The sequence below is a fragment of the Mustela nigripes genome, chromosome 3 (assembly GCF_022355385.1).
Source record: "Mustela nigripes isolate SB6536 chromosome 3, MUSNIG.SB6536, whole genome shotgun sequence".
NCBI lineage: Eukaryota > Metazoa > Chordata > Mammalia > Carnivora > Mustelidae > Mustela > Mustela nigripes.
In genome coordinates, this window is record NC_081559.1 from 86,023,531 (window position 1) to 86,042,646 (window position 19,116).

Below are 19,116 nucleotides of genomic sequence, written 5' to 3' on the forward strand. Positions count from 1 at the left end.
CGCAGTTTATAGCTGTGCTTGAGATAAGAATGTCTATGCAAGACTCTATGTATATAGAGAAAAAAATATATTAGATATTAGTTTGGGTTTTGAGATTAATAATTGGTAACTAGATCTGGTGCCACTTCACTGTGTTATCTTGTAACTTCTATCAGTTCTCAAGCAAAACTTTGAACTCAGTATTTTTCCAAACTTTGCAGCTTGAAGTAAATACTTTTCATTTAAACTAATTTCAGTCAACATAATAAAATAGGGAAAACATCACCCACTTAAAAACAGCTTAAATTGCATGTGCTTTGTCACTATAAACAAACAAGGTAAACATTGACAGAACTTCAGATTATTGTTGGGTTTAAAAAAATCTGTAGTTCAAAATAAAATTCTGTCTTTGGTCAACATTTTGGATGCAATTCAAAGTTTCTTATAAAATAAACATATTTTAAAGAGTGCTTTGAATTTCACTGTGTAATTTCTAGCCAACAGAAATTACAGTGGTCTCTTTAAGGTTTATTATATGTCAGATCAATAGCCATTATGCAGGGCTAACAACCCTCAAGATGCAATACCTTCCCTCTCCTTAACTCTTACTACTAGGACAAGAAAAAAAAAAAAAGAAAAAGAAAAACAACTTCTTATAGCTTTCCCTTGAGGAAATCCTCTCAGAAAGTGAAACTTTCTTGTTTATTTCTTGTTTACTAATAAAAGTATTCTTTTCTGATAAACTGGGAAATTAGCTGAATTTTTGGCCAAGAAAGCGAAGTGTTCATTAAGGTAATCTTCATGAGAATTTTTCAGTAAGAGGGGGGATAGTTTTGCATTCTGCAAAATAACAAATTATTTTGAAGCATGAGCTTAAAATGAAAATGCCCCATCACAACAGATTGTAAATTTTTTTTTTCTGATGCTTTTAAAAGTGCCTCGATCATTTCTGCGACTACAATGTTAAAGTTAAGTATTTGCTATTTTATTTAAACATTTTTGAAAAATGAACATTCTGGAGCTTTGCAACATTATTAAGAAAAGCTGTCCATACTTTACCATGTTGTTACATGTGTTTATCTGCTGATTATAAAATGTGTTAAACAGTATTTTAAAAACAACAAAAAAAATGCAGAGCTGCGCTTTGATTAATTCAGTGAACAAAACATATGCTGTTGGTTCTGTTCAATGAAATTCATATATGATCAATAAAATCTTTTAAAAGAGCAACTTTGGCTTTAAGGCTTGTACTGCCGACCATGTTTCTCGTCCCAGCTAACTCAGGGCTCACACTGTTAACTTAGGCAAACAAAACCACTTTGTGGCTATGATAGTAATGTCTTTTTAATATTTTTTTTTATCCCCGTTCTAAAATTCCTTTAGGTTGGAAGCTGTGTATTGTGGCTGTTACCCACTCTGTCCCAAAGATTTGGTTTATCCCGAAATATTTCCAGGTAGCTGCTTTACTGTACTTTCATCTTTGTGGAGATTTAATACATGATTCATGCTAAATTAGAAAGTTTGAAAATAAACTTAGGCAGGAGCAATTGTTTATTTGGCAAGTCAACATGTTAGTGTTAAGGAAAATTTTATGTGTTTTAATACATTAGAGTAAGCTTATATTTACCATCTGTTCTTTTAAGATAACAAAAAAGCAAGTTTTCAAATAGCATTCTTCATTGTTAGCATACACATCCCATAATGATGGATTTTTATAAGCAGGTCAGTGTTGCTGCAATTGCTTACAGATTTTTTTTAATGATATACACAGAGAAAAATCAAGGACTGGAAGTCACACCAAATTATTTAAACAATTGACTAGTTAATAATATGCAACTGTTGTTACAGGGTACATACGGCTATAGTACCAGTTCTTTGAAAAAAATTCTCATCACTAAATACATCACATATGCATTGTGTTACATTAGAATAATGTATTTTAATCACCCAAAGGAGATGTCTAAACAGCACAACTACACAGTCTTATTTAGCATTAAACATCCTTGTGAGCTGAGGTAACCTTATAAAATCATGCTTAAATAATGTAAAACACGAGGCAGCACAGAGCAATATGCATTTTTAATTAGTAAAGTGACTAATATCGAGTGTGTGCTTTGAGGTTTTTGTTTCATTAAAAATGTATCTGTTTTTCCTGCAGCTGAATATCTGTATTCTACACCTGAACAGCTTTCAAAAAGGCTCCAGAATTTCTGCAAGAGACCAGATATTGTAAGAAAACATCTTTATAAGGTAGATATTGAGGAGAGATTTACGTGGTATAAATGCCATATTGAAGTGCAAAGAAAAATCTTTAAAAAAAAAACATTTAATTAACATACTAATGTTTAAAGGAAACATGCTAGGGAGGGATATTAGTTGTTACACTAACAAGGATTAATTAAACTGGATGCCAGTTGTATTAACCTAGGTCTTATGAAATACGTGCACTTAATGCACAGTACATGCTTTTTTTTTTTAATTTATTGTTTTCTAAGATGACTGTCCTTTACATTTAGCCCCAAGAGGCTTATAAAAATGAACCTGGATTAATGTAACTCATTAGTTTAAAAGGAAGTAAAGGAAAGATTCCACAATTATACTAATGAGGATAAGCCTTTCTTCCCATCATAATGAAATCTTCAGGCCTCAAAAATTCAGGTGAATGACATTTGTGAAGTTTGGTGTTCATTTTTTGACTACTTTGAAGATGATTTCCAAGAACCAAATGTTTCCCTTGTCCAGTTTAATCAAATGACCTAAAAATCCTTGGTTTGTTCAGAATGAGACTGCCAGTCTCCTCCCTTGAATGGCAAAGGGAGAAGTGGTTGAAACAGCATCATCATGAAGTCCCCTCATTCATGATCTCTTTTCTCTTGTTTGAATCAAGAATTTTACATTGTTGAAATCACAACACAAAGAGGCCCTGCTTGAAGTCTAAGTAATTGAACTGGGATAAATCTGCTTTACGACTTTGGAAGGTGGCTCTAGGCCATGAGTAATATACCTTTTTATATTCTTTGAATGTAGCATCTTCATTTTACATAAATTCAGTATACTTTACAATCTAGCAGTTTTATAATCCAGTGTATTTTAATTTTCCCATGTTATGTATAACCTTCCTACATGAAATACAGTGTGCTTCCCCTTTTTTCCTCTCCTTTTCTTCTTCATGGCCTAAAATACATATTTACATAGTGATACATCAAAACAGGACTTTGTTTCTGCAGGAAACGGTTAAACTTCTAGAAAAAGGGAGAGAACCAAAAATGCAATTTAACACCCAATTTCAAGCTCATTATCTTTCATTGTCTATTAACTTGGCAATGGTTCAGAAGGTAGCTCATAATAGTTTAAAATGCTGACTGAACAGTTCCAGGCTCCAGTATTGCTCCTTGAGTCAATACGATTGTACCAAATATAGGGGAAGCTTCCCAGACAAAACAGCCTCCCAAGGTTTCCATCCACAGCTCCTGATTTTGGAAGTTCAGTTGTGGTCTGCTTTGTATAAAATGTTCCTCCAGTCGTTTTCCACGTCACTGGCCATCGGAAAAGGCAGACTGAAAATCGAAGAAACAGAATCAAAAGTATTTATGCAAATGGATTCCTTTTCTATCTATGACACAGAGATCTTTTCAGTGAGCTCACCATCAACTCGCTAATTTTGTTCTTCCCTCCTGGGGAATTTTGGGTGTAGTTTAGCTTGTTTTTTTGTTTTTTGGGTTGCTTTTTTTTTTTTTCCAGTTTTATTGAGATAGAAGCGACAATGCAATGTCAGTTCACAACCTACTGCATAGTGACTTGACCTCCACATCTTGGGGAATGGTCACCCGCATCAGTTTAATTACCATCCGTCATCTCCTAGAGATACAAAAAAAAAAAAAAAAGAAAGAAAGAAAGAAAATGTTTTTTCCTTGAAGTACTTAGAATGATATTTCCACCATCAAAACGTATTTAACTTTGCTTCAGTTTTTAACTTTGCTTCAGGTTAGGCCTCATTATCTCTGTTAGACTTTGTGGACAAATTTTTAACCATTTCAGAAGTTACTGCAACAAGTTGCCTTGAGTGACAAAAGAAAACAGACATGTGGTTGAAATATTTTAATACAGCTACTCCGTAACATGGCCATAAGTATTTATTTTACAAACAAATACTGGAAAAACACTGAAACAATGTCAGCTTAGTGGTAATGCTGTCACTCATTCCAGATTGTTCCTTGCCCAGCTTAAAGATCACCTATGCCTTAAATGTTATTTCCTATTACTGCTTTTTACATATGTTTTTGGTCTGTACATCCTAAAGTGCTCCATCTCAGAGTTTTAGAAATTAGAACTTTATACGTCAGCATGTATAAGAATTCATATGTATGATTCTTTTTTTATGTCTTTTCTACCATGGATTTTTTTTTTCTTATAAATCTGTTACACACTTTCAGATGTGTCCTCGTGTGTAAATCCTGATATTTTATCTAAAGATTAGTCTTAAAATTAATAAATTAGTCTAAGAATTATAAGTAATCAAGCTTTAGGATGCATTTGTCAGGAGAAACTGATAAAAACCACAAAGAAGGGCCACAGATTTAGTTTGGTTACTGTAATGGGACTTAGAACCAAAACAGAAAAAGAATGCCTTCTAAAACTTTATCATTAAGAATATAATAAGCTATGGTATTTCCAGCCTTATGTTTTCTAAATGTACACATTTTCAGGTAACCATTTGCTTTCACTAAATACAAGAAAATTATTCCCCCCAAGGCAGTATTTTCCTTACTTTTCTTATGCAATGGAAGAGTCTTTGTGTGTACAGTTAAAGAGAATGTTGGGGTTTTTTTTAGACTTATTCCATTGGACAGTGCTGTTTTGCTTTTATAAAACATATGCTTCTAAGATCTAAAAGGATAGAATGTCACTGAATTCTTTAATTTGCTCCTTTTACATTTTTACACCTTACTCTCTTTTTTTGTCAAAAGTTTACATTTTAAAATCATCTCAACTGCTTTTCACATAGGGTTCACTTTAGGATAGGATTTTTCATATGGATTCACACTTAGAAATTTAATGACTAGAATAAGGCTACTAACACTTGGCTTTCTTCTCACATGAGACATTATACTTTCAATATGAGTGAGAGTTTGGGGGCTATAACTTGAAGCAGGATTTGAAACAGAATGCTAGTAACTGAAAAGCAGAAACAGAATTGGATACTTTTTTTTTTTCTTTAAGTGACTTTTTCTACTACAGAACACTGTTGCCGGTGACTTCTCACCTGAAATGGTTTCAGATTTGAAATGTTTAAATTCCTCACATGCATGCAAGTATGTTCTTCCTCACTCTTTCCCTCTCTCTCTCAATCTCTCTCTCACACAAACACACAGACATACACAAACTTTTCTTAAGATCTTTCTTAAGAGAAATCCAATGCATGCAGAAATTAAATGTTTCTTATTTTAAGAATCTAAAACCATTTTTCTTAATTAAAAAAAAAACTAAACATTTCTTTTAAAAGTTTACATCTAAGTTGAGTCATTGACTGCAGCCTTCTTGTACTTTCAGGACACTTCCTTTTCCGAATAGGTCAGACACATTGGCCACATACTTGTCACACAGATTAAAAATAGGTTTCATTTCATCCACCATAGAGAGCTTTCTGTGACTCCCAAACATAACTTAAAGACACGGTTCTAGAAGTAACTATAAAATAATTAGCCAAGTATTGACTTTTTACACCCACAATGCTTTTCCAATGCTTTACAACCCAAATAAGTCTAATACCATGAAGTTGTATTTTTGCCTCATTTTTTACTATGTGAATTTACTTACTGAAAATTCCCAACAACTTTTTTGAGATCTATGCCTTGTGTTTTTACAGATTTCTCATCATTATATTTTAAAATGCTTTAGAGGAAAAAATTATGGACATTTACCTTGTTACCAGATTGAAAAGAGCACAGGGCACAAACAGGGCACTTGTGTAAAGTAAATACCGCCCAGAGAAATGGGGTAGATCTTCATTCCCATCTTATTTCTCATTCCCTTTTATTTACAAATTGTGCGATATTTTGTGTGCAAAAAGAAATACATTCTCTCTCGGACTTTCTGAGAGTGACCTGTAGTTTCTTGAGATTTTTCAGCTGATAGCTGCTGATTTTTATTCTGTTCTCCTCTTCAAGGCTCTGCAACATTCTAGAAACTTCTATAACCTCGTCTTAATTGGAGGAGAGAAGAATTTTCAGATTTCTGCCTCAAAATGATTCCAAACAATGATTAAGCTTACAGTTCAGATTCAGTGCCCAGAAAAGCCATTTGTGGCTGTCTTAATTATATCAGGCTCTATCTCCCTGAACCACAGCCACGCCACTTTAAGTTTCCTGCAAGACACCGGTCACTTTATAGTCCCCTTTTAATTTGAGCTTGTATTCCAGATGTCAGCAAGGTGTTGCTCACTTGTATTAACACTCCTCCAAAATCATGACTCTTTTTCCTTAAAAATGAAAACTTAAAAGCTGGTGACATTTTTAGAACTTCTAAAAATCTCTCAACTGCACCAGCACAATTTCAGGCAACTTCTCAATCTCTTCTCCCTCCTCCCTGGTCTTCTCCCTCTCTCTGTCTTCACTCCCTCCCTTGATTTTCTTTGGCTTGTTTGTCTTTTGATTTGTCTAAACAAAATAAAAGCAAAAAACCTGTAGCACAATGGAAAGACTTGGGGGGATCAAGATCAGTTAGAGGTTTTGGCGTCTCCTCCTCCTCTGCTACTCATTTGCAGCCTGGCTCTAGGTGAATCTCTCTATATGATTCATCTGTTAACTTGGAGGAATTTTTTTTTCCTTAAATTCTTAATAGCATTTTCCCCCTGAGGTACTGCTATAATGAAATAATAAATATAAACCTGTTTGTAAACTCAAAGGGCTTTATACATGTCACATAACAGTAATGGCATTTCTCTTGTGCCTTAACCACTTAAAAGTGAAATTCACATCAGCAAATGCATGGGTTAGGAGTGTTGTCTATCTGGTGTTTATAAAAGTTAAAAGTTGGATGATAAACTTTGAATACCCATCATCCATAACACAAACCAGGAAATACGTGTGCCGCGGCATGCGCCCATTTGCGAACAATCGGGAGCTTTCCCCTACAGTTGAAAAGACAGTTCCACTTTAAACCAATCAGAGACCAGGATTTCCTGAGTTGATGAAACTCGAGAACCATTTACTTGGTGGCTTTTTGATATCTAATGGACGTAAGTTATGCAAATGTGCAATATGAATTTTGAGCATACTTTCGTCTTTCGGTTGTTAATGCTTCTTCATTGCTTTCTCTTCTCTCCCTCCCCCTCACAGGGTGAAATGACTCCTTTTTCTTGGGCAGCCCTACATGGTAAATTCAGGTCTCTGCTTACAACAGAACCTAGGGAAGATTTGTGACAGATGGGGCTAAGTCACAAACTTGCAGCCTAAGGCAGAATCTGTAGAACTTTCCAGAGTGTGCCCATATTTACCTGATCAGAGAGAAAAGAAAATCTGCAGAGGAAGCTGAGCCTGGCTGCTTGTCATAGCTGACACAGAGCCATCTGCCACAAACCTGTGGCGGCTTCAGATCTCCCATCCCTGCCACCACCCCAACTCAAATTAAATACAGATTCCTAGAGACGTTATGATGGTTACACATGTCCTCGGCATCACATGGAGGAGACTGTTCAAAAAAAAATATGTGGCCTGTTGTATAACCGCACTCATGTATCCCATATGTGGTGCCACATTGAATTTCCGGTTGAATCCGTTTTTATCCTTTGTACTGGATGACATGGTGCCTGAATTCTTTCTTTTTGCCGACACGATGGCAGCCAAACTGCAGCTTCAAAAGCTCGCGCTTGGCTGTGTTTCTACCTAGGTTGCCAGGTTATCATCGGAGCCTTCTTGTGTCCTCAAAGGGCCACAGGGTCTGAACGGGGGATCAGGATGCTACCAGACTAATTGGGCAGCCATCTCAGAATTGTCTGTGGGCAAAGGGCTGCTTTAGCACTTTTATTTTAGCAAATTAATGACTCTCTGGCACAGGGGTTTTTAAGTGAAGGTATTAATAAGGGGTCTGGCAGGTAGTCCCATGATTCACAGAGTTACATTTGCATTTAATTTATTTTAAAGTTGCGAGATAAACAGCTGTAATTTAGACAAACATGGGAAATGCACTAAGTGGGGCCATCTTGCCCATAAAATGAACACTGAGATACTTGTTTTAATTTTTTTTCCCTGGGGTAAAAAAAGAGAAATCAAAATACTTCTACTAAAACAGTCATTTTGGTAGAAATATTCCTCAAAAATATTTGCATCCAGCTACAAATAAAATCTTTTCAAGATAAATCACTTATGATTCCAATAGCCAAGCTGCTGTATTTGTTGATATAAAGATGTTTTGAACGGCTAGATTGTAAAATAAATTTTTAATAAAGTGCCTACTGCAATTTTTAATTAGCATATCTCATTTATGTGTAAAGAGTGTACATCTATCTGTATGTTTCTCGCTGAACACTTTCCTTGTGTCAGAGACAACGAATACAATTGTTTCTTTTCCGGATGTACAGGGATCTGTTTTGCAAATGTTTGTAAGATATTATGACATTTCCAAGATTTTCTTTGCATTCTGGAAAGCAGGAGGTAAACATTTGTAGTCATTAAGGTAAAGTCTGTTGATAAACCATCTTCTGTTTACTGACAGGTAAATTGTAACTTTCCTAGCTTTAGAAAAGAGTAACTTTTATACACTGCAGAGTGAGGAACAGCCAGGGAGCAGAGGGTAGACAAGCGCCACGTGTGGCCTTCTGGCTTCTAGAACGATTGAGTGGTCTAGCAGGCATCCGAGACAGAGCAGGCGATGATTCAGAAGTCTGGTAGGGCCCATTTGACAGGTAGCAAAATAGTCAGCAGGAAAGAGATCAAGGTCCGGGAGCCAGATAGAGCCCTCAGGATAGCGTCAGTCTTACAGATCAAAGAAGGCAGGAGGAATTCAGAATCCATCAGGCCTGGGAACGGAAAAGCAGGAAGAGTGAGAAGCAGAAACAGCAAGCCCTGTCTTTGCAGATAGTCCTCTCCCTGACCTGTGTGAGATCTTTAACACATGGTGGGACATCACAGCACTGGCTTCAGGTCCTATCCATTGTGGGGAAGTCACTGAACAAATTACCTCCTCACCCCAAAAAATTATTTTTTTGGATTCTGGGATTATTTCAGTCTGAGACTGGGGGAACTCAGAATCTATCAGGTGTGCTCCTTTTGAGTGTAAAAGTTAAGGTATAAATATGCCTAAGAGGTTCTTAGACCCTTTGGGCAGGGTTTATCATCTAATGAGATGAACTAGACCAGTAAATTTGCTTCAGTCAGAAGGATGCCATGTCACAGTGATGTCTTATCAAAATAATTAAGTATAATCTCACAGCCAAGAAACAATGGTTTAGTTTACTGTGTTTTACTGTCATGAAAAGAATGGGTTCCCCTTTTATAGTAGACATAGTTGAAAGTTACCTGTGTCTGGAGGGTTTTTCTCCCCTGTACCCATAAATACAAATCAGCTTTTGTCTTTAGCTGTAACCCAGGATCCCTTCTAGAATAAAAATTTACATTAAAGTTATCATTTCTTAAAACAATGCTGTCAGACTTGGTATTAGTGCATATAAACAATAAAAAGTTTTGTAAACGTGTAATTCTTAACATTTGAAAACTTGAAGTGTGTGTGCATCTGTGTGTCCACGTGTGTTGTGTGTTTTTCTCAAATCCATGATGTGGTGGGATGGAGTATTGCTAAGTTAACCCATATTTCAGGGAGGTCACAGGATAATTGCGAATACAAGTTGATTTTTTAATTCCTATTTCCCTTACTTTGAGTAAAGAGATCGAATGCTCCCATTATTTCTTATTTTGAGTATGTTGGAAATTTCTATCTTTCTTTTTTGAAACATTCAGTTCTGTTCATTCTTTTCAAATAAATCACTAAGCCAATTTCAAGTTTTAAATATCTTTCAAAGTCCTCTCATTATCAAGACCTTGGTACAGTGTCCAGGATGCCTGCCATGAACTTACCCAATCGGTGTTTCTGTGCTAAATAGCAGAGCACCTAGCTCTTAAGCTATGCATTTATACCATGTTGACCAGGGATAGGTCAAACCCTCAAAAAAGCTTGGGGTTTAATAAGCATCCTTCAGATATGGCTAGGTTTAAGTGCCCTACTCGGGCTCTCAGATGCTCAGACATGCCACATAAAGATGGCAGCAGAATCAGTAAGTCGATGAAAACTCACAGCCATAGAGGGCTACACAGATTCATTTCAACACCTTGAAATGCATCTGGAAGCAAAGATTTCATTTTATGTTGAAGGTGTTAATTATATTTGATATTTTTAAAAGTAAAATCTGTTTTTGAGAAAGCATCTGCTACCCAGAAATATTATGAGCCACAATAAAATTTTCAGTTAAGTCTCAAGATACTTTCTGTGGATGATAGAATCAGTTTTCAACTGATAGCCCATGCTGTCTTTTAATGTTGACATATTCCATGAGTTTTATTCTTCTATTGGCTGTTGACAAGTATCACCCTAAGTGCCTTTCTGTTTCAGTGGAAAATTGGGTGGCCTTTAATATCAGATTTTATGTTGAACAATGAAGAGAGTATATTATAAACCACTGACATGTTTCATTTTAAAATGGGAACTGAGATTACAGGACAACTAAAGATTCCATAATATACTCTCCCTTCAGAGCCGTTCATTAAAACGCAACTGGGAAAGTTTAAAAACATTCAAACAATTCTACGTGTAGCTCAAAGCTGTGTATATTGTTGATTAAAATATAACAACAACAAAACCACAGGGATTTACACCAAATGTACAATGACTATTAAGTCAGAGGAGTGACGGTACAAAGCACAGACATGTACAGGAAGAGGCACATTGACTCGGTAGCTAGTGGCTTATTTCTTAAGTTGGGTCATAGTATCCAAAGGCTATTCGTACTTTTTATGACTTTTTGTGTGTCTTGAATGTTCTCACTGGATATGCATTCTGATGGGAGCTATGAATACTTTGGTTAGTTTTGCTACCATGCCTTCCTTAACATTTTTTGACTCTAAACTATTGATCCAGTCAGAAAACCATTTCCCTTCAGACAGTGGAAGAAACTGCCCTGCCAGTTTTGCATGAGAAGACTTTCCTTCCCTTACCAGGAGCCAGGGACTTAACCTTGATTCTGAAACAAATCATACTTTGAAGAAGTCTGACGTGATGGTCCATGGGTCCCTTTCTCCTGGGGCTGCTGACCACCATTCCTCACTAATTCCTGTAATGTTACAAACTCAACATGGAAAACCATAGTTCTATAAACCCCATTTTGAAAGATAATGAGAAGAAGATAAAGAAAGATGTTACATGAGCCAGTCTTCACATCTTGGAAAATTCAGAGGTGTGTGGTAGAGCACAGAGTTAGCTGAGCTCCCAACCACACTAACCATTTCCCACAGTAGTGCCTATGCCTTTTTCTCTTCAAGACAGGATCAATTCAAGACAGGGTCAGTTCAAGACAGGGTCAATCCTTTATTGCAATCCATGAGAAGGAGCTCTCCTTCATGCCTTTAGAATTAATTCCCTCTCTGCATATGAGGTACATATGACTTCGGGGACTGGGATCCTCGTTCACCCTACAGCCCATTTTCCTACAATGGAATTTGGGGTTAGCTCTTCAGGGATCCTCCCATTCTCATTACCTCCCATTGCCTCATTACCTGTTGCAGCTCTATGGTTATGAGTTTCAACCCTAAGACAGGTTCATAATTATTCTCATAAATTGATACAAGGAACTGATGATTCGTGGGAGATGATTTAAGATGCTTATGTTACTCTCCTATCAATTACTGCATTTATTTTTTTATTTTTATTTTTTTATAAACATATAATGTATTTTTATCCCCACAATTACTGCATTTAAATAGCAGACCTAAGATAGTATGCCAGAAGTGATTTCCAGGAATACTTGTGTGATACCTTTCTCCAGGAACGTGAAGTCCTTTATATTTGAAATTTTAATATTTCCAATATCATTTCACAAATGAGAAAACCAAGGGATCATAAATAATGGCATATTTAGGAGCCAGACTATGTTGTAGAAACAGAGACTTTTTGTATAAGCCTTCCCCCGTACAGGATGGTGTCATTGTCACCTATGTGTCTTTCAGGAAGCACCAGGGTCAGTGTGCATGACAGTTGGACCCCTAGGCAAGAGGGTGCAGAGGGTAGCAGGGGGCTGCTTTGTGGCCCACATGGTTGGTCTTAAAAGAGGCATGAGAGATCATATAGTGAAGCCAATGTTTTCAGCATCTTTATTATTACTATTACTGTGCCTCTGGGGAGACATTTATCCTCGACATCCATCATAGGCCTGTCTGTCCCTGTGATCTTTACACTCAGATGCATTTATATATTTAAGGTAACTGTCCTGGCCCCCCTGGTAAGCATTTGTTTTGAAACCTGTGGGGAAACTTAAGCCCTTAGGAAAAGCTGAGTTGCTAAGGGTCCTGAAGTGGTAGGGGCAGGTCTAGAACAACCACGTGCAGAAGGCTGTGGTCAATCCAGTTAGCCAAGACCATCCCTTAAAGGAGGGGTAAGGGGCAAATCTCTCTCTCCATCTTTTCCCCCTCAATCCTCCTCCCGCTTCTCTTACTAGCAGAATGAACATGGATTAATAAGTTGCCAGTACCTTTGTATAGATTTGTTTCATGTTACTTGTGGTTGCATTTGAATTCTAAGTGGCCACAAAGGAGGAATGTGCAAGAATTCATTCCTAGTACTAAAATTTCAAACTCTGCAGCACACACGAAACTTCTGGACAGCTGAGCCTTCTCTATTGCCTTTCACATCATATAAACGATGAAGTTACATCTCCACATAGATAGAAGGCTGGCCTTTCATCCAGAGGCAGCCCCCACGATCTCACCTGGTGGCAAAGGCCTAGGACAGAGGGAGCAGGTGGCATGGGTGACTGAAGCACCTTTAACTGTGCAGCAAAGGGAATGTTCCCTCTCGTCTCAGATAACCCAGAAATTACATCCTGAAACTTACTTCCTCGGAAAGAAAAGGAAGGGGAGGGATAACTTAAAAAGAAGATACTTCTAATATGGTATTAGACTGTAATTCATAGGGAAATTTATGCCTGAGATATGAATTTCTGAAAATAGGGTTTTTTTTTTTTAAGGAAACACTGACACATCCTTAATTATAGAGTAATAAATACCAATGGTATATTATCTTCTGATATTTCCTTACACAGATATCAAAGCAGGCAGCTGTTTTTGAAAACGGATAATCAAGTACAATATAAGTATATTACATCTTGTACTTACAACACACCCTTCAACTAAGCAACCCCCTGGAGCACTCAACAGTGAGAACCAGAGCTGCTTCTAGGAGAAGCTCAACTGAACAAATTAGCCTTGAATTGTAACTTAAGAATCATAGTCAAACCGAAATGCCTGTCCTTGCCAGGAAAGGCATTCCAAAGGCAAAGAGCATGCCAAGTAAAAAGGCTTTGCTTCAGGATTATGGAGGCAGTTCTCAAAAGCCAGCATAACTTAATGATCAATCAGAAAAATATAGAGCAGTAACCACACAACTGAAGGATACATAAAAATGGTACAAAGCATTAATAGTGAATGGGGAGATAGAATGGGATTTTAACAGAACGTATTACGCTCTGAGAAAGCTCTGTTTATTGCTTTCAATCCGGGCAGCAAAAGAAAGACAAACATGGTCAAAGAAAACTACGTGGACAAATGTGGGGGGTAGGAAAGGAAATGAAGGTTAAACAAGGCCAATATGATTCAGAATGAAAGGGAGGGAGGAACGTATAAGGAGCCAGCTGCAATTACTAAATGTTACATTAAGAAGAGCTGAAATTGAGAGGGGGAGGTCTGGGTATTTTACTAAGTGGATTAATGTCCTCTTCTTTGGGTGTCTGAAGTTGCAGATTTTAATTTATTTGGTGCAGGGTTTTATTGTGAAATTCCTAATGGGATGGAAGGATAAATAGGGATAATTATAAACAGTGAGAAAGTAGAAAGGGGGAACATAAAATACCTCTTTATAAATTTAACTAAAATAAATACAGGCTTTGAAGCGATGGACAGAGGTAAATAATCAACAAAATACTTAGCTCATTATGATAAAACTTAAAGGAAAATGAGAAGTACATACCAAAAAAAAAAAAAAAAAAAACCCTAAAAGACAAAAACATCCATAAAGATGCGTCACGCCAAGGATTTTGAGTGACTTAGGGGCTAGTTTATTGCTAATCTCCTTTCTCCACCCATTTAAAAAAATAAATCATAACTCTGGCATTTAGAAAACTAGTCATGAACATCATTTATTAATATAAGCTTAATCCCGTGCTATTCTTCGGTGGGTGGTAAAAACATGAACTAACAACAACTGGCCTAAAACAGAAGGTTTCTCTCCAATCCTGGGAAGCTCTAAGGAAAGAGAAACTCCAAATAGGCTCTTTCACCTTCCTTATTTTACTGAAGGAGAAAGTCAAAAAGTGGGGAGGGCACAGCCAAATCAGAGGACAAGAAGCTTGCAGGAGATTTTTAAAGTTTTCCTAAATAGGTATCAGAAGAAGCGACGGGCCGGACACCTAGTGTGATTTATATCCATTTATTAATCCGCTAATCTACTACCACTGGTGGGGAAGGTGGGAAATAAGGAAGGCTTTCTGCCTTCTACGACGGAAGAGACCGAGACAGAGACTTAATCGTGTCATACTGCCTGAGTGTAACATTGCTGTCATGTGGCTGGCAACCGGTCCACAAAGGTTCTGGGTTCAAGAACCCATCTGCCCAGCCAATAACATTAGCCAATAACGTTTCATTTCAATTGAAAATATGGATCAGCAGGTATTTAAGAATTACTGATGTGCAGCTATTAATCTTGAATGCAAATGCAGATAGCATTATTTAGGGTGTGGACAAGTCACTGGAACCACATGGAAAGGCACTCTGAAAAAAATGTTATAAAATGCTGTGCAGAAAATGACGGTGCAAAATACTAATGAAAAATGAGAAAATGTCGTCTACAAAGAGGAAGATGTGTAAAATGACTAAACAAGGCGGCCTTGTTGCCTTCTACCTGCTGCATCAATTCTATCGGTGAACAGATTACTTGCAAAGAGGCAAAGTCTTCTATTTCTAAAGCTGACCTAGCAACAAGAAGGAGAAAACACCGGAGAGGACATTGCAGAGTGGCTCAGGGTGACCCTCAAAGGTCATTTAACTCTAGGGTTAAAAATGAGGGTGCCCAACTAGAGGTTTGTGAACACTTCTCCATCTCTGAAGAATTCAGAATATTGTGGAGGTGAAACACTGTCTGAAATCCCAGGGACAGGGTGTTTTGTGATCACAGTGAAGAGGAAAGTCATCAAAGCACACACCTTTTTCCTTTTTCCTCTTGAGCTGCAGAGCTATGGTGGGGAACTTGTGCTCTCTGGTGCTGGCTGCTATGTTCCCTGGCTTTCAGTCGGCTTGGCTTTTCCCCTGGAGTTCTGATGCTGTGATAACAGGCCAGAAAAAAAAAAAAAAAAAAAGAAAGAAAGAAAGGAATCTACAAAACTGAAAAACAAAATGTGTGTGTGTGCCCCGCGCGTGTCTGTGTGCACGCACGCGTGCACGGTGAGATTTCACTGAAGATAAAGAATTGCAACACTCTAAGCACCAAATTTTAAAACTTAAAAAGTATGAGTAATGGAGTTCTGAAGAAGCACAATGTGCTGGAGCAGAATATTTATAGTCCCTTTTTTTGCGAGAGGTTCCCCAGACCGCTGGGTGCATCAGCAAACTGTCGTCCTACTGGAGTGTGCAGCTGCGATTTGGCCCCAGGCACCACCTACCCAGAGTCACTACCTAATGCATTTTACATTTGCACAGATAATAAAAGAGAGAGGGGGAGGGAAAAAAAGAAGTCTGAGAAGGGGCCATTTTCCCCCCTCAGCGCTGTGTGTTTCCTTTTGTCGCGGCCGTCAGCTGACACATGGAAAATGTGGTGTACGGTTTTGCTTGCCTTTAATCTGTAATTAAGGATTCCTTGTCTGGGGCTTGCTACCTCTCCTCGCCTTCCGTCCCTGCCTCTCGGGTCTTCCGCTCTCGGTCGGGTCTGGCCCCGCGCCGCCGGCGGGGGGCTCGAGGTGGCACGGCTGGGCCGCGGGCAGTGGGGAGGAGGCGGTGGTGGGGAGGCGCGGGGGCCGCGGCCCGGCCCTTCGCTCGCCTGCCGGAGAGCACGCACCCCGGCGCCCCGCCCCGCTCGGTCGCCATCCCCCGGCGAGCCAGCGCCCGGCGTCGGGGCAGCCGCGCCGGGGCTGCCCGGAGCTGGCAAGGACCGTCCGCAGGGCCCCTGGAAGCCTCGGCTGGCGCTGCGCCGCCGCCCGCGCCGCTCGTCCTGTCCCCCGCGCTGTGGCGCCTTCGCGACCGGCGAGCCCGAGGTCCCGTCCGCCACGGCCCCCTTGACGCCCCGCTCGGCGCCGTCCGGAGCAGGCGGAGGGAGCCCTGCTCCTCTCCTGGCGGGAGAAAAGGGAGCGGGAGAGGGACGGCGGGGTCACAGAGTCCTAGCCGAGCCCGCCCTGCGGCGGAGTGAGCGGAGCCGAGAGTCGGAGGAGCCCCGAGGCCGGGGCTTGTCCGAGGCTGCGGGGCCGAGCGAGCCCCGGGCGGCGGCCGCGCTCGCGCTCACACTCGCGCCCACACTCGCGGGACTCGCTCGCCGCCCCGCCTGGCGCGCGCACTGGCACGCACCCACACTGGCACGCACCCCGCCACGCGCGCTCCACACTCACGCGCTGCCACGCACACGCGCCGCGTGGCCCACGGCTGCCCTGGCTCGCGTGCGCAGGGCCGGAATCTTCCCTGGCGCAGCCCGGGCGGGGCACAACTCTCCCAGTCGTCTAAGTGTTTTACTGAACTGGGTTCCCGGAGTCCGCAGGTCTGTCAGTGAGACGTTAGGATGAGGATGCCCTGAGCAGAAACAAAAGTACTGATTTCTGTGCCCCCTCCCCTTTAAAAAAAAAAAAAAAAAAAAAGATTACCTTAAGCAAATAAATAATAATAATAAAAAAAATAACAAAACAAACAAACCACACACACACACACACACACACACACACACACAAAGGAGGCGTAGGAATGGGCGCGGAGACTGGCTATTAACTGCAAAAATACTCTTATTCCTCTCTCATTATCCTGGCATCTGTTTAAATCCCACCCCAAGCCCCCAACGCTAACCTGTGCTTTGGGTTACAAACTTCGTTTCTCCTCTCAACCACCAATGGTTATTTTGGAGGAGAGGAGAAGAGGGGGTTAAGAGGTATTTAGGCAGGAAAATATTTAGAAGCCCCGTGTTGGTTTGTCACTCTTTTGGTCAAATTAAGTACCTGAGAAACTTGAAATTTCCAACGTTTAATATCATTTTGAGGCTTCTAAAATGTTTGAAGAGCCTCCCCGCACTATTATTTTTTAACATTCGATATTTATTTGAGTGTAAACATTTAGAATTATGTAAGTAAGAGGAAAAAATGCCCCTCTTTCTTGGTTTCACCAAAGCTGTTTGCGTTTCTTTCCATCCAGCTTGTAGCTTATTTCCTCTCTCGTTCCCACCAATAGAGATTGTCTGCTGAAATGCTGTACACGGTGACCAAATATAAGAAACCTTCATCTGGAGTGTTCGTGACCTTCCTTGGCATCTACTTCTCAAAATCCCACCCTCTCTGTTTGAAATATTATTCGAACCATAGACTTGGAAATATGGGTTGATTGGTTGGTTGGTTGGTTGGTCATTTAAAATGTGAGAAGAGCAGCACCGGGGAAACTGAGGGCGGGGAGGTGGGCCTACAGAACCCTACTGTTGAGAGGCTGAACAAGAGCACATGAGAAGTGCATCAAGAAGAGACTGTCGGTAAACAATGATAATCAGGGCTTTGGAAACTCATAAAACTGATTGAAATATCTGATTCATTATTTATTCATCACAGCATAATTTTGCAAATCCAAGAATAGTGTTTGAAAACCAAGTGTCTTCTATTTTGTACATCTACTCGGCAGATGGGTCTCCCTTTCAAAATGTAGCGAAAGGGTTAAAGCTATAATTTTAGAAAAGTATCTCAGGAAATGACATTAAGATCTGATACATTTCCCTTTCTTTCTGGCAACAATATCCCCCAAAGAAAAAATATATACTTATTGATATGATGATAATGTTTCTCATTATGAGTACAAGTGTCAGAATGATTCCTGTTTGTGCAAGTGTTTTTAAAACTGCGAGGACACTTTCCCTACTATGAAAGCTGACGAGCCAATGGAGGAGAACTTCTTTTAACTCCATAATAGCAGGTTATATAGTAAATGAACACGGATGGTCAAATAGCCAATTATGGTATAAATATCCGTTGTTTACATAGAGGTGTTAAATGAGCCTTTGGAGTACAAAGGATTAGGCCCATCTAAGCTACCACTTGTTCTTCAACCTATTATGTCTTTCCTTAAAAAGGCCAGTGCCACTGTAGGTAATATGCACACAGAACATACTTCTCTATGTTGATTTTAGTTTGCTTTATTTCAATGCACACTGTTGTTTACTTTTTAAAATTTAAATAAATGTCAGCATTGTATAATTTCTATGTTAACAAAGCAGTGAGCAAAATCCCTTGTATGTTTATAAAATATTATTGTTTAATTCACATAGTTTAGAAATTCCAAATGTTGAGAATAGGAAGGAGGCCAAATACCATCTGTTTATAACTATGATGCATCGTAATATGTGTACTTTTAAAAGGAGTTTGGTCAATCATGCCACTATTTTATCTGCTCGGAATATGTTGAAGATTTAAAATGTAATTTACAGGATTACTTTTAGTGCGTTGCATCCAACTGTGAGTTGTAAAGGAATCCGTCTCTTCTGTTTTTCTCAAATTAATCATGTAACAGCCCCAATTAATGGGGGCTGTTAAACGGGTCGCTTTCTGCTTAGCTCCAGAATTCTTCTAACTTTGGCTCGGTCCACCTTCTTGAGGCTGATAAAAACTGCAAGGACAAATGAAACAAAACACTCCTAGCTGTGTCTTTCTGCCAG

General features: G+C 39.3%; 1 protein-coding gene and 1 long non-coding RNA gene across 19 annotated transcripts in view; one reads left to right on the top strand and one right to left on the bottom strand.

Annotated features, from left to right (window-relative positions):
* Window positions 1-19,116, top strand: part of GTDC1 (glycosyltransferase like domain containing 1) — a 422,749-nt gene that overhangs the window by 377,651 nt on the left and 25,982 nt on the right. For 13 of the 18 annotated variants that reach the window (XR_009403155.1, XR_009403157.1, XR_009403156.1 and 10 more), the window contains 2 exons: window positions 1,363-1,433; window positions 2,138-2,229. Coding sequence is in view for 6 of the 18 variants with exons in the window: in XM_059394349.1 (XP_059250332.1) it covers window positions 1,363-1,433; window positions 2,138-2,212 (146 nt within the window). In the remaining 12 variants the exon portion in view is untranslated. Of the gene's footprint in view, window positions 1-1,362; window positions 1,434-2,137; window positions 2,230-7,316; window positions 8,451-19,116 lie in introns of those variants that run through there. The other 5 variants (XM_059394347.1, XM_059394350.1, XM_059394351.1 and 2 more) reach the window with 2 other exon arrangements.
* LOC132013910 (uncharacterized) lies at window positions 8,542-17,267 on the bottom strand. Its single transcript, XR_009403166.1, has 3 exons — window positions 16,829-17,267; window positions 15,437-15,553; window positions 8,542-8,995 (listed from the first exon to the last, which is right to left on the bottom strand). It is a non-coding gene; the product is annotated as an uncharacterized LOC132013910 (long non-coding RNA).